At 37.2% G+C, this 13,891-nt stretch overlaps 1 protein-coding gene across 1 annotated transcript in view; it reads left to right on the top strand.

The window, feature by feature from the left end:
• Positions 1–3,020: 3,020 nt before the first annotated feature.
• The window catches only part of LOC136343292 (muscle segmentation homeobox-like), a 31,591-nt gene continuing 20,720 nt past the window's right edge, over positions 3,021–13,891 (top strand). Inside the window, exon 1 of the mRNA XM_066289922.1 lies at positions 3,021–3,704. Within this exon, the coding sequence (XP_066146019.1) occupies positions 3,152–3,704 (553 nt within the window). The 5' untranslated portion in view covers positions 3,021–3,151. The remainder of the gene's footprint in view (positions 3,705–13,891) is intronic.

The raw sequence follows: 13,891 nt of genomic DNA, 5'->3' as shown, positions 1-13,891 counted from the left end.
AGCGATAAATTTATAGTTTGGGTAAATGCTAAATAAGTTTTCGATCAAATATGGGAATGAGGCGCTTCGCTGAATGCACGCCATTGGAAAAATGTCACTTAATGAGGTTTGCAAATTGCTTGTTACGGCTTCGAAAATAGGGACAGACAACGACCGTCCGGGCTGTAAAAAGAAGATGGGAGTTGACTGCGTTTTTGAATTGATACGACCGTTGCAATTAGATATAATGATCACTTAATTGTGAGTTATTGTTCTTGTTAACGGATTTCTTGTTAAAATTATGGAAGTAGGACTTCGGCGGCGAGTTTCAGCCACCGATCACTGGTTCGCTCTTTTTATCACTTTTATCAAGATTTTTGTTAAGGACATAGTACATTATAGAACTACTGTCGTTGGTATGTCTATCTCCTTTCACCGTTGATTGCTTGCATGGAACAAGTGAAACGCCTGAAGAATTACACCATAAAACTTCTCAAAATTTTAACAAAATATCCAAAAAAGCTTGTAGCAATGAAGCAAAAAAAATTGTGGAAACTTTAATATCCTGTCGCTGGATAGCGAAGTATTCGCATCGAAATCCAGCACTGGTATCGGCTTATCTGTCCTTTCTTGAGCGTTGGTGGCAAACGAACATTCCCCATATTATTTACACTTGCACCATTCTAACGGCATGTTCACGAGATATTAGTTATTACTCGATTATGGTGGTTGTGAGAGCCGTAATCATGCCAGTAATAATTATCGTAGAAAACAATAGCCTTGTCAGCTTGTCGTGGCACAACCTGAAAAATGGGCGTGTTGAATAGGTTCTATGGCTGTCATTATTTAAACTGGTTCTTGTTTGGTGTTGAAATACGGCCGTGGATGAAACGTAAATGAACTCCACGATGGCAAATACTTAACTATTCAACTCATAATAGACATAAATTAAAATATAATCAAATATGCTCGTTGTCAACAATGCCGCCTTAGAGAAAAAAAAATACGAAACCTGTCAAATCATTATTACAAATGTTCATCATGCACTAAGACTGGATAGCTTTAAAGATGCTTAATGGTACTAATAAAATGATTTAGACATAATAGCCCTAAATGATATGTGATATGTTTTTGAACAAAATAATTGGTCTTCACGGGGTGGGGTGCTGGATACGTATAATATTCTCCACTTACTAAAGGAAAAAGTACCAAAAACAGCAAGGGCAAAATACCTGTGTCAGGCACAGCACAAGCAAATTCAATAGCCGGCAATCAGAGGACCATTCAAATGTGAAAGTACCACCACGATCAGAACAGGCTTCGATTGTTGAACAATTAGGGATCATTTCACGCGGCCGGACAATGTGGTCATTCATTAGCGGCCCTCTTAAGCTTCATACACCTGGACGTTCTTCACTCCGTAACGAGATAAATGTATTATAAATGCCGTATTTGACGCAAATTGTTATGTAGCACCATATTGTCCGGTTGGGCTCGACTGGACAATTCCATAAGCATAATTTTTTCACGGGTAATGGCGACGCTGAAGGTTCAAAGAAACCCGTTAATTGGTCGTAATAATAAAATTTAAACACCTCGAGTTTAGCTTGATCCCAAACGTTGTTAAAGTGCCGATAAGTCCGAAACCGATACGTCGGACACTACGAACATTCTTTTACCAAATTCGAGTTCGACTTTATGTTCCGGAATGTCAGATTAGCGTATAATATCCGTTAATTAGTCGGGTTGGTTAATTCTAGCACTTTGGAGTGGAGTTATGGTACCGATATGGCAAGGTACTAGTAAACTGCGCCACCATCCACTTTAATCTTTATTTGAGATATATACATAAGTATAGTAAGATAAGTACATAATTCCCAACGTTTTTTTATGATAATGCGGGCAATCTTGCGACTGGCAATCAAGCTCAATCAAATGATGCGCATGATATTTTTAATCATACAGGTTCCCTGAGATTAACCAACTTTTTCATCAATCTCGTAGAGTAGGTATTAGAGTCCTCATGCGCGAGAGGGGAAAATTATTTTCTATATTTCTTTCCGTATTAACTTAATTAACTTGGATATGCGTAGTAGCAATCTCTGCCTCAATATTAACCACAAACATTAGGATTTTTAATATATAAACCTGTGAAACAACAACGTGGCACTTAGAATTGATTTTTTCTTTTTAATAAATCACCATAACTATGGTTTTTGTAATTCCCTCAAAGCTAAAATGACCTTTTGTAAATACCTATACCTTCAGTGGGAGTCGATGTGTACCTACTGCAGTTGCTTTGATCTAATCTCTGTTGTAAGATGTAGCTAAAATTTAAATGATTCACCTGACTACATAAAATTACCTGTTACATTTTCTTTCTGTTTTTACATCGTAGGACTATAAGCTCAAACTTGTAGTAAGTCTCGAAAGCTGCAATGGAATAAAGTAGGAACCTGTTCAAGGCAGCAGATTCCGCCCCAGATACGGAATATTAATTATAACAAGAAAATTACACGCAAAATACTTAACGTGTACAAACTCGAATCCCTTGAAAGAACTTCTATTAGCGCAAAATCCAGAACCGCAAACTGACAAACAACTATTCTACAGTAAAAGATTCAATTAGCAACAACAAACTAAATTACCATTTTCGTAACAGCGGTGACACGAACCATCTGAGTCATCCTTCAAAGTTGATAATTAAGTTATAACAATTTCAAGCTCATTTTTATTTGACATTAAACGAGTGTAAACTCTTAAAAGTGGACTCACAATAGCAACAAAAATGCTGGAATTAAATAAAGGTAACTCGTGCGGACCACCAGTGTCGTAGACCATTACTAACATAAAAAGATTAGCCATGAGCTGTGTTGAGCTGGGCCACTGGCTGGTAGTTAGGGACAACTGGAGCTTATTGGCTGATTTGTGTAATAATGTGCTTAAACGTTGGGCGGAGCCGATGTGCCGCCTGCTTCAAACGCCCCGCCCACGAGGAATTCCCCTCGAGATGAGAGCTCTCAGTTATTTGGTCAGTTCTGTCCAAGCACGTTGGCAACGCTGTGATTGCCGGTTGTAAAGCTAATTTACTAATTACAGGCTGAAACGTTGCCGACAATGTGATTGTGAGAGCGCGGTCGTGGTCTGCCCTTAAGCCAGCGGTCGAACCCTTATGCCCAGACAACAGTCTGAAAGTGAAATAATGACTATCCAAAACTTGGAAAGTTTAGACACTAAGAAGGGTGAAACTATGCAAAACATTAACAGTGAGAATGTGCCCAATCAGACTAGCAAGAACGGACATATAAGTTTCAGTGTAGCGTCCCTTTTGGCGGACACTAGGCCCGCCAAATCGTCCTCGCCAGTTTCGCAGAGTTCCTCCACATTGGCACCGTCGAGTCCCAGAAATCCTTCCTCGGACGAAGAGTATGACTCCAACCCAGAGGAAGGTGAGGACTCGATAGTGGATGTGGAAGATCTCAATCAGGACCAGAAGTCTACGCAAGGTTCCTTGAAGGAGGACGAGGCGGGGGCCGATGGGGAAGCACCGAGGGACTCCATGTTAAGTCATGGCCCCATTAGACCTACCCCGTTTTCTGCTTTAGCAGCGGTGTATCAGGCCGCACATCAAAACTGGCCGCCTCAAGGGATGATGAACCCCTTCGGAGGTCCATCGCCAGTTTTCCAAGGGTCGTCTCCATTTGGACTCGGAGGGTTAAATAGTGGTAAGTTACATGAAAAAACTGGAGCACGAATTCGTAAGGTGATGGGATGGTTTTGATCACAATGGTTTATTTTTTTCATGATGGTATTAAAAACATCAAGTAGTCTACCATAATGTGTAGTAAATAAAAGCTAAAGTTAGGGTTCCCTGGGTTTTTTATGCAGCTCTAGGTTAGGCCGTAACAGATACTGACAAAATTCAATGATGCGGCTTTGGCTACGGTTTTCTATAGAAAAGCGGTACCTTAATATAGCGACATCGACGAAACATTGCCTATGCCTGCATGCATACTTAAATTTCATACATTTTGACAGTGACTGTGCAGTTGCTCGCGAAAATTTGACATTTAATTTCCCAGAAAAATGTAAAAAAAATCAACATTTTTTTAAAATTCAGGCATAGTCAAACTATAGGCCAAATCGCAGTAAAATCATACATCATAATAGTCCAGATTGGAAGATCAGCCTTCTCTGCTCTATAGTACAACCTCCAGTTTTATCTACTCCCCAGTCCTGCATGCATCTTCAGAATGTTTGAACCTTTCTCTATTTATTCTAAGCCATTAATCTTTAAAAAAATACAAGTGAGTGCTTTTGGACATATCACTAGAATCTATGTGTCTGTTTGCCTGATGAAGCCTACAAGTAGAAATATGTGTCGCCGTGCTGCCCAATATTTTTCACTTCTACTCGGACGTTCACGAAATTTTACGGAAGTGCTGTGCACCCTCTCTTAACGTATACAACCCTCGGCACAAATAATATCAAAAATTCAAAAATTGAAATGTTCATCGAAATTTCTCGAAATTAACACTTGGCAACATTGCCGCGGTGACCATAATATTCTTCAAGCCTTGACCGCGAAGTTTCATCTAGCTAGTCTTCTAATTACCAGAGATTCCCATACTATTTGGACACCCTATACATACTCAGGGTGTTTATTTTATATTTGATGTGTACTTGATTGTTAACGCGAGTTACCTGTTAGTTACTTTGCATTGAATATAAATGTAAAGCAACTGATATCGAAGAAACAAACAAATATGTAACATGTAAGTACATGACGCATTATAATTAATGGTAAGGCATTCACCTATACATCTTCGTCCGAGGAACTTAGGGGTCCCTATCAAAAACATGAGTAATAAATGAGTAATCGGCGGTTAGCACTACTGGCCACCAAGGTTATTAATTTTCGGTTGTACCGCTATCGTCTCTGATCGATCGCTAAACGGTTCTTTAGTGTTGAACGGAACCACATCGTGCCACTGTTTATCGAGTAAAACGGGAATTTTAGTAAAAACGAACCTTCATATTTCTACATGGGTGGTACATGCATTGAGATTTCAAAATGTGTAATGGAAACATAGAGGCGTAAATAGACGAAAGTTTTAAAAAATATATTAGAACCTCATGTTTGGTTTGCAAATCGCTTTAGTTTTGACCGTTTTCCTCGAACACGGAAGTATTCCTCCAAGAATGGAAAAAACGAACTTAAATTTTTACTGAAAACGTTTTGTATTAAGGTGAAAATGATTTTAAAAAATCTTAGAGCACTTATTGCATGATCTGCGGTGACAATTCACAAATAATATTGCCAAATTCTGCAATAGCTATTTACGTAGTCAGTTAAGAAATGCATAAAATTACGAAACTAGTTCAATTTTGCTGAACGGAGAAGGCGAGGTGCCGCAATATGACACGGAAAATCATATAAACAAACATGATCAGCTGGCGAGAACAATGCATAAGCGTAACTGTTACTCCAACTGATTGCGGGCGAGGCAAAAACTACTTCGTTCTACATTGTTGTTAACAGGAAAATGTTGAAGTTAATTGCTAAGGGTAACATTATGAACTGCACTGAAAATTGTCTATTATCCCAAATAGCAAGAATATTAGTGAAAGCATAAATAGCAAAGCTGCATAAATTGATTGATTGCACTTGAGTGATCGAGTATTGCTTCATGCATCGGTCAGAGCTTTTTAACATTAACAGACTTACACCTTTAGATGCATTATGGAGATCGGATGGAGAGAATTTTGATAAAACCTTGAAAAATATGAAATCGCAAATTGTAGTCTATTTCCCACATCCAATTTTAATCTCGCATCCCTGACATTTTCGTACTGACGACATTGGCATAAGGACATTGACATAATGACATTGACATAATGACATTGACATAATGACATTGTCATAATGACATTGACATAATAACATTGACATAATGACATTGACACAACGATATTGACATTTACTACTATACACCCGCCAACAACATCTACGTTATATATTAACACATCACCATTAACCCTCATTCAGAATACAGGCTAAGTCATTCAGTCTTCATTAGCTTTTAGTGGTTACATCAAAGGTTGGCGACGTCCAAGACGGATCGCCGTGAAATCGCCACTATTTTTTTTCCAAAACCGTTAAATTAATAATATTGGCAAATTACGACCTCAAATTAAGCTATTAAAGTTGATACCCGTGAAATTGCTGTTGATACTTTCCGATGTTTTGTTAATAAGGAACTTCGTATAGGTGACAAGACAGTAAAGTTTTACGACGTTGGGCTCTTAAAATGTATTACTTAACAATTATTGTTTTATGGAAATATACCAGGGATTAACTTTTCGGTGTTTCATGACAACGTAGGTAGAATTTTAAAACTGTATAAATCTTATCACAGACCCATAATTTGCCTGACTGCCGGCTGCCTATTTTATTATATAAACCGGCTCTTAATTGCCTTTGTCACGAAACTCTAATAATTTTATCACGGGAGGCCCTTCTAATTAACTACTCCTAAATTAAAACGCCTAAAATCCTGTTCTATCTCACTCAGTTGCATGCCAAACAAGGATATCATGCCCATACTTTTTTTTTTAGAATAAATTTACTCCCTGGTCATTTGTAATATTAAACAGGTATATTATAACAATCTAACAATCTCCAAGTTATAACAGGCGCTGTTTATTAATTTTGATTTTTAATTATTAATGAGTTACAACAAAAACTGGGCCTCACATAAGGTGCCTCATTTCGGTCGTGTGTACTTAAAGTAAACTGAAAAATTCAGGATTATTGATTAGTACTAACGTCGTCATCAAACCGTTAAATAGGGCCTTTGTCGACAACCGATCCATGATGACTATGGAAAATTAAATAAAAATAATCGGATTTTTTTAAGGCGACGATCTGTCGGCTTCGACAAAGAAAATTTAATAAAGTTATTAACTAGATAATAACGTGGCAAACGCCACCCAAATAAAATCCAATTAAGGCCTTCTCTACCGGGGTGGGGTCAATATTAAGAGCTCTTAAATAATGAGTCAATTCATTTATTTTTTCAATGGTAGTTCAGACAGCCTTGAGGCTAAACACAGTATCCAGTATGAATAGATAAGATGGAATTTTGCTCAAATTAACAATAAATATACTGCGCCACAAAATGATCGTACCTACCGCATACTTTTTCGTCATGTTTACATTATTCGAAAATACGGTAAATAATGTAAATGAACTTAGGTATTTTAAAGTTAATTGCTTCTATGTTCAGAGGCGCAAACAATTAATTTGTAGCGATAGCTATTGCTTACACCATATACAGGACGTTGCGAAAATACCAAAAATTTACCGAAGGGGTAGCTCGTTAATACATGCATTCTAATAGACTTCAAAGAATTTATTTTTATTTAAAAAATCAATTAGATATCTAAGGGGTGGTTCCCAATCTGTTAAGACTAGATTTGATGAGACCCCACTTGGAACTAGGCCAGAAACGATTTCTGGATGGGTACTGGAGTGATAGAACATTTTCCAAGAAGGGTGCACTGAGGGAGGGTATGGAACTGCTAAGGACCGAGAAAACCCGAGAAAATATCTTGGATGTCATGAAGACACAGAGAGGAAGAAATGAAAGAATAAGACGGATTGAGAGCAGAGGCAAGTATCACTAAGCCCGGGTAAAAAGGAGAAAGGGCGGAACCTGAACTACCACTCGACTGCTAAAGTAGAGTAGCTACCAGGCTGAAGCACGTGCGCGAAGAGACTGACCACAAGACCAAAGACATTGTAAATGGTATGTTCAAGAAGCCTATAATATTAGCTCCCGCAGTATTTTATGCTGTATGTATAATTGCACCCGGTAGTTCAACGTGGAAGATTAAAAAGCATTGTCATATTATGCTGTGTGTGTGTTTGTAGCAGATAGAATCCGGGTGTTAAGATTGGTAGGAGGGATAGTGGAGTTGTACAGAAGGCATATTTTGCGAAAACCATTGAACGAAGGAAGGTCAGTTCGTTACATTAGAAAGTGGTTTTTGGGGCGAAGAGGCACTTTGCCTGATGACATTTTATTATGTACAATATCGGCCACAATTATTGCAACTTTTAAAATTGATTTATATTTTTGCTTAAATCGAGGAAACAAATCTGCCACCCTATATATGCATCCTTTATTGAACTAACTTTATCAGAGAAAAATAATGTATAATCTTTTCTTATATTCACTGGTACTAAGAAATTGTGTTTCCATGCTGGTCAAAATTATTGCAACGTAATTGTTTTGCTTAAATAATTAACAATAACAATGAAAAATAAAGCAAATATTTAATATTTAGTGTAATGTCCTTCAGCCCTCACTACATCTGCTATTCCATTTGACAGTGTAAGTAAGTCTGTTGATGACCAAGACAGATGAGAAAAGACTAGAGAACCGACTGGGTGTTGAGCAGCTTCAAATTATTAATTGTTAAAATAGGAAAATGGATTTTTGCCGAGACGCGTGGGAATGATGGAGCGTCATTCACGATGAGTAAGCGTAAAACTTTAACGTATTTTCCTGTGGACTCTTTATTCCTCAAATTTAAGAATTTGGTCATAGACCAGTTGGCGAGACGAGACAGTGCATGATGGAGTGTTTGCATTGTCGACACTCTAACGTAGACTTCCTTGCAGAGCGCGACTGCTCGTACGCAACTTCATAATATGCTACACAACCTCAATGCATATGGCCCCTCTATAAACGGTTCTCAATAAATGAAGCCGTAACACCCATACCGACATTTAAAATCCATAAAGCGGCTATGTTTGTTTTAATGTTCAAATCCCGCCATCTGAAAGCCAATAATATTTCATTTCCCCAATTCTATTTATAGGACTTCCCGATCCCCCTGACATTCCAGACATTTTTTAAGAGATGTCTGGCGCAGCCTAATAGCCCATTAATAAGGCAGCGCTACCCGCGAAATGATTAAGAGCGCTTTACCATATTTTGACGTGAACTTTGACAGTTACAAGCTATAAATAAAAGCCAAATCGCCGGAAACGCGTGTATTTATATATGTTAGAAAGGCAAAACAAAAGACGAAAAACGAGCGGTGGTTGTTTGCATGGTAGACTGCGATTCTAAATATAAAACAGGTGAACTGCAGCGCTACGTCCCTGTTTTGAGTTATACACCCGTGTGCGCGGAAGGTGGCGTGCGTTTGCCCGTTTAAACATTAATGTAAATTTGTAATTGTAAGAAATGCACGGCGGTAAATCATCAAAGCAATAATAGCCAATTACCTGCATAACGAGGTCCAATGCAAAGCTATTCGATACTGGCAGCAACAAATTAAAATAATAATAGCGGCTCTTACCGTCGACAGCCCGTTTCGAATTCTCTGGAGTTTTTCAATAAGTAAATAAATAAATAACACTTAATCACCTTTATCTCTGCGAACGTATAACCTTTATAAAACGTTGCAAATTTATTGGACGTCCAGCTAACGGCTAATAACGCTAAATTATCTGAACGTTCCATCTATTTTATGGCAGCGCTCCCCACTTAGCACTCGCTGCTTACAAAGTTGGATATGTATAATAAAATGTCCTATTTGTTAAATTGACTTCCATCGTATAAAACATCAGTTTTCAGATAAAAACAGCATCTCGGAATTGTATACGGTAATTACATTTAGTGGAGGTATTAACTGTCCTTTTACTTATACCAGGGTCGAACGAGAAATTGTTGAAAAATCAGACATAAAATATGCGTCCAGTAATTGAAGACGTCGGTGCAAAAACGAAACGGATATTCAATAAGCCATAAATATATTTTACTATATTTACCCTTTCATAAATTTGGTGCAAGAACGGGACATGAGGGGGTGATGACGTATCGTATTCTTGCGCCAATTGAAGTAATATTACTTGCACGAACTTGCAACAATTGAAGAATTATATTGCTTTATTATTTTCGTTATATTTGTTAAATATAAAAAAAGGTTCAACTCTGACGAGAAAGAAGTGTTACAACGCTCCGTTACCTCTGAAGGAAGCAAAACTAAAAAATGTCATGCAACTGGGTAAAGAGTACGTACCAGAAGTTATATATGTCATTTTATAACACTTTAAAAAGTGATTCTGTTATTTAACAAATTTCAGACGTTCCAAGTGCAGATGAAGGAAACCGCTCTGATTGGCTTTATGATATTGTATTGAGGCGTAGTGGGGTAAGTGCGGGCCTGTCGTTGTCAAACTCCCATTTATACTGATTTTGTTATGTACATCTATTTTTTCTACCAACGCCATTCTTAAATAACGAAAAACGTTAAATTTTCATCAAAAAATTTAATATTATAGGAAATTATAAAAAAGTCAACTGCTCTACACCGGCTCCGAAAAGGGAGCAAGTGTGTAGACGCCTGCTTAAAATGCTTTGACATCGGTATCGCAGACCAAGGGGCAAGAGCACCAATAGTAATAGTTCAGCTGCAAATTGCTTTTTACCGCATTGAAAGATCCAGTTTAGTTGACAAGTTACACACTATAAAACAAAACAAGACTTGTTTTTAAATTAAAAAGTGAAGAGTTTAAGAGAAAGAAATAACTTTAAAAAATGGTGTAATATATACTTAGTAGTTTTATTGCATAAAAAGCTATAATTTAAAAAATAAATTGTTAATTTTAATTGTGCAGATTAATAAGCATTATTATTATTCGTCAACACATCTCTCACATTTACAAATGCCTCACACCCACTGTATATGGTACCACTAACGCACTGAATTCATTGTGGACAGTTAATATAAAATCGAGAGTCGTACTTGCAAATGGTACACAAGTCTTCGTCGTTATCAACATTATCAAAATTTTGTTTGATGGGTTTCTCTATTCTATTATTTTTTCTGTTTTCTGCTTTGGCTACTTGTTTCCAAGTAACCTTTCTTTAACCTCTTCGACGGTTACTACTTCCGCTTCAGTTGCTACCTTTTTTTGTTCTACATTTACCCAAATATTTGATGTGACTGAGGCACATGCCCCGCGTAGAAATAATTCCGGGGTACGGGCCGACTAGTGCTTTTCTCAGAAAATTGTAAAAAACAATCTACATTTTTCTACATGTAAACTTTAATGTAAAAACCATCATACCTGCTAAAAATTACAATTCGGATCGGGATATTTCACTAAAAAACAAGGCGCTTTAATTGAAATTCCGAATTTGTACACAGACCTTTGTTGAAGCGTTACCAAACTAATCTATTTATGCAAGGGAAAACCCGCAAATACTGCACAATATCTACGTCGTTGGATTAAAATCGCCATTAGCAAGATTTCAAATTGTTAACTGATACATTTCTACTTTTAGTAGAACGGACGGGACACGGTAACGCACTTGCCCCTGTTTCCACACTTACCTCACCACATCTTATCTTTATGTGTGTATTATTTACATTCTTCCATTAACAGTTTGAAACTTGATTTGTTGTGAAAGTTCTAAACTGACTATTCCCCTCGTTGCAGAAGTCACATTTTCTTTTAATGCCTGTTTTTTTTGCCGATAGGGTAGTCGAAATTTCATTGGTCTGTTAAGAAAAAAGTACTCTACAAAGAAAAACCTTTTTTTTTTATTTTTCGATTTTCCTGTAAAATTTTTAAAATGTGACTCCTCCAAAGGAAAGTGCATCTGTTCCCTGCAGCTGAAGCGTGCTCATTCAATAGAAGTTAAGTGCGCGCGTCGCTTCTCAAATTATGCATAAACTGCTCGCCAAACAAAACCACCGCGAGAAAGAAAAGAACTTTGCCATTCTATGGTAGGAAAAACTGAAGCACCGCGTAGATGTGCCTTCTGAAATGGATTGTTTAAAATCAATTATTCGGCTCCTCCGTCCTTATCTACGCTGGATTGGCAATAAACGCAGGGTCCATAAAGGCATGCCAAAAAACTACCAAAAGAACTGCTTAATGCTTTATGGGTGGTCCCCTGCTCCGACCATCACAGTCTCTTTAAAACCAAGACACACGCACTTAAAGAAACCGAATTGCCCATCATTAATCCCATCCAACAGCATCTATATAAGCCTCAGCTAGATTTCTAGCTAATTTCAGTTCTTTTAGGAGTTCATTAACCATATCCTACAAGGGTTATCCGCCATGTTCCTTCTTCCACGTTTGGTGGTAATCGTCCGCTGCAAATAAAAAACCTGGTGATTTAATTAATAGTTTCCAACTAAAGCGGCCACCAGTCTGACCAATAAACTGCCATTGCTCTATTATACAACTCTGACTATTTGCTGCAATTTATCTGGTCGATTGTGCAATGGCGGAAGATCGTTTCGATTTTTTTTTTGCGCGTTCTGTAGATGGCGGCGCAGTCGAGTTACTTTTAATCAATTAAGCTTAATCGTTTTCGAGAAACTCGCCTTAAATTGACGTTCCAAGAACGTCGCCAGTCGTGATATCGATTGATAACTGTACGGCACTGGGAATTGCATCCAGCCAGGTTGTTCTACTCCATTTTTGCGATGCCGAGCCATTAGATAATAGTAATTTTATGCCACTAGTACTCCGGGCAATTTTCTTTATAACGTTGTTGGTCGGAATTAATTTCCTGAGTTGTTCAGAAAGATGGCCATCGAGGAGCTGCCGTTCACAGAAATTGCTTATCGTCGCTATGTAATGGCGATATAATAAAAATTACAGCGCTATTTGTTCGAGTGCAAGATGCAACATTACATTCCAAATAAAGGGGGCAATCGAAGCTTACCCTAAACCGTCAACAACTTTTTCCCATTAGGAACAAAAGTGGCTAATTTGATCAACAGTTTTAAACATGCAGCTTCGCTTAAGGAACAGGAGTAAGCGTTTCTGTTGAATGTCAGCTACACGCTACGAAATTATTTCATTCAAAAAGGTGTTGAGTCCACATAAAACTGAAATAATTATTAATTATACACCCAGAGTCTAGCTTGTTAAGGAGAAATTTACAATTTAAATTGGTAAGGCATAGAACGGTTTTTTTTCCTCACTAATTGGGTATTATTAACTACTAGGTACTGTAAGCTTCGATAAGAGCCAACTCGTATACAAAACAAGTTTATACAGGGTGTGTATGGATTAATTAATGAATAGTAAATAATGAAATGGGTGAATCATGAGCTCATTTTAAGGCGAAAACTTCAGATAAAGCCATGTACTAAATTGCTGCTACAGGGTGTTGAAGTTTCTTTTTTTTTTCATTAATTGCTTTATTACTTGTAAAAATAATTAACCCAAAATTGGTAGTAACAATCATTTTCGCATTACGAACAAACTGAAATAATTGGTATTTACCATACTTTTAATAACTACAGGACGTTACAATTTTCGTGGCAAAACTCAATATATTACATCAAACTTTTTTTTTAATGTTTTTAGATTTTATCCATTAACTATATTTAATTCATTATTATCTTCCATTAATATTTTTGCGTCTTCAGTTTTTTTTCTTAGGAATAATAGTTTAAGAGATGTCTGCAAGAACTAAACTCTTTATTTTTAAAATGAGCTCATGGTTCACCTATTCCATTTTTTATCATCCATTAAGAAACACTCTGTATTATATTGATATTTAGGCGCACCTGCTGATTCACTATTGCGTATGCAATGCCCTGTCTCTTTTAGTGTTTCAGTCATAGGGACTCATATTGATTTTCTCGATTGATATTAAAAATCCCTCGAAATCAATTTCCTTCAAATTGTATTTGTAAACCTCCAGATAATAAAAATCTTGCTAAATACCTTCTAAATATATTTTACTCTGAAGAGGTCATTCCTTGCAATCTCATCCGCTAGTGACCGCTCCCTACTTGTAGATGTTGAGTATTTTATCAAGTCAATTCTTTCTTTTTTTTGGGCGCCACTGAACAGTAGAAC

Source organism: Euwallacea fornicatus, chromosome 14 (genome assembly GCF_040115645.1).
Source record: "Euwallacea fornicatus isolate EFF26 chromosome 14, ASM4011564v1, whole genome shotgun sequence".
Taxonomy (NCBI): domain Eukaryota; kingdom Metazoa; phylum Arthropoda; class Insecta; order Coleoptera; family Curculionidae; genus Euwallacea; species Euwallacea fornicatus.
Note: the sequence above shows the minus strand (reverse complement) of the source record. Positions and strands in the feature narration are given on the sequence as shown.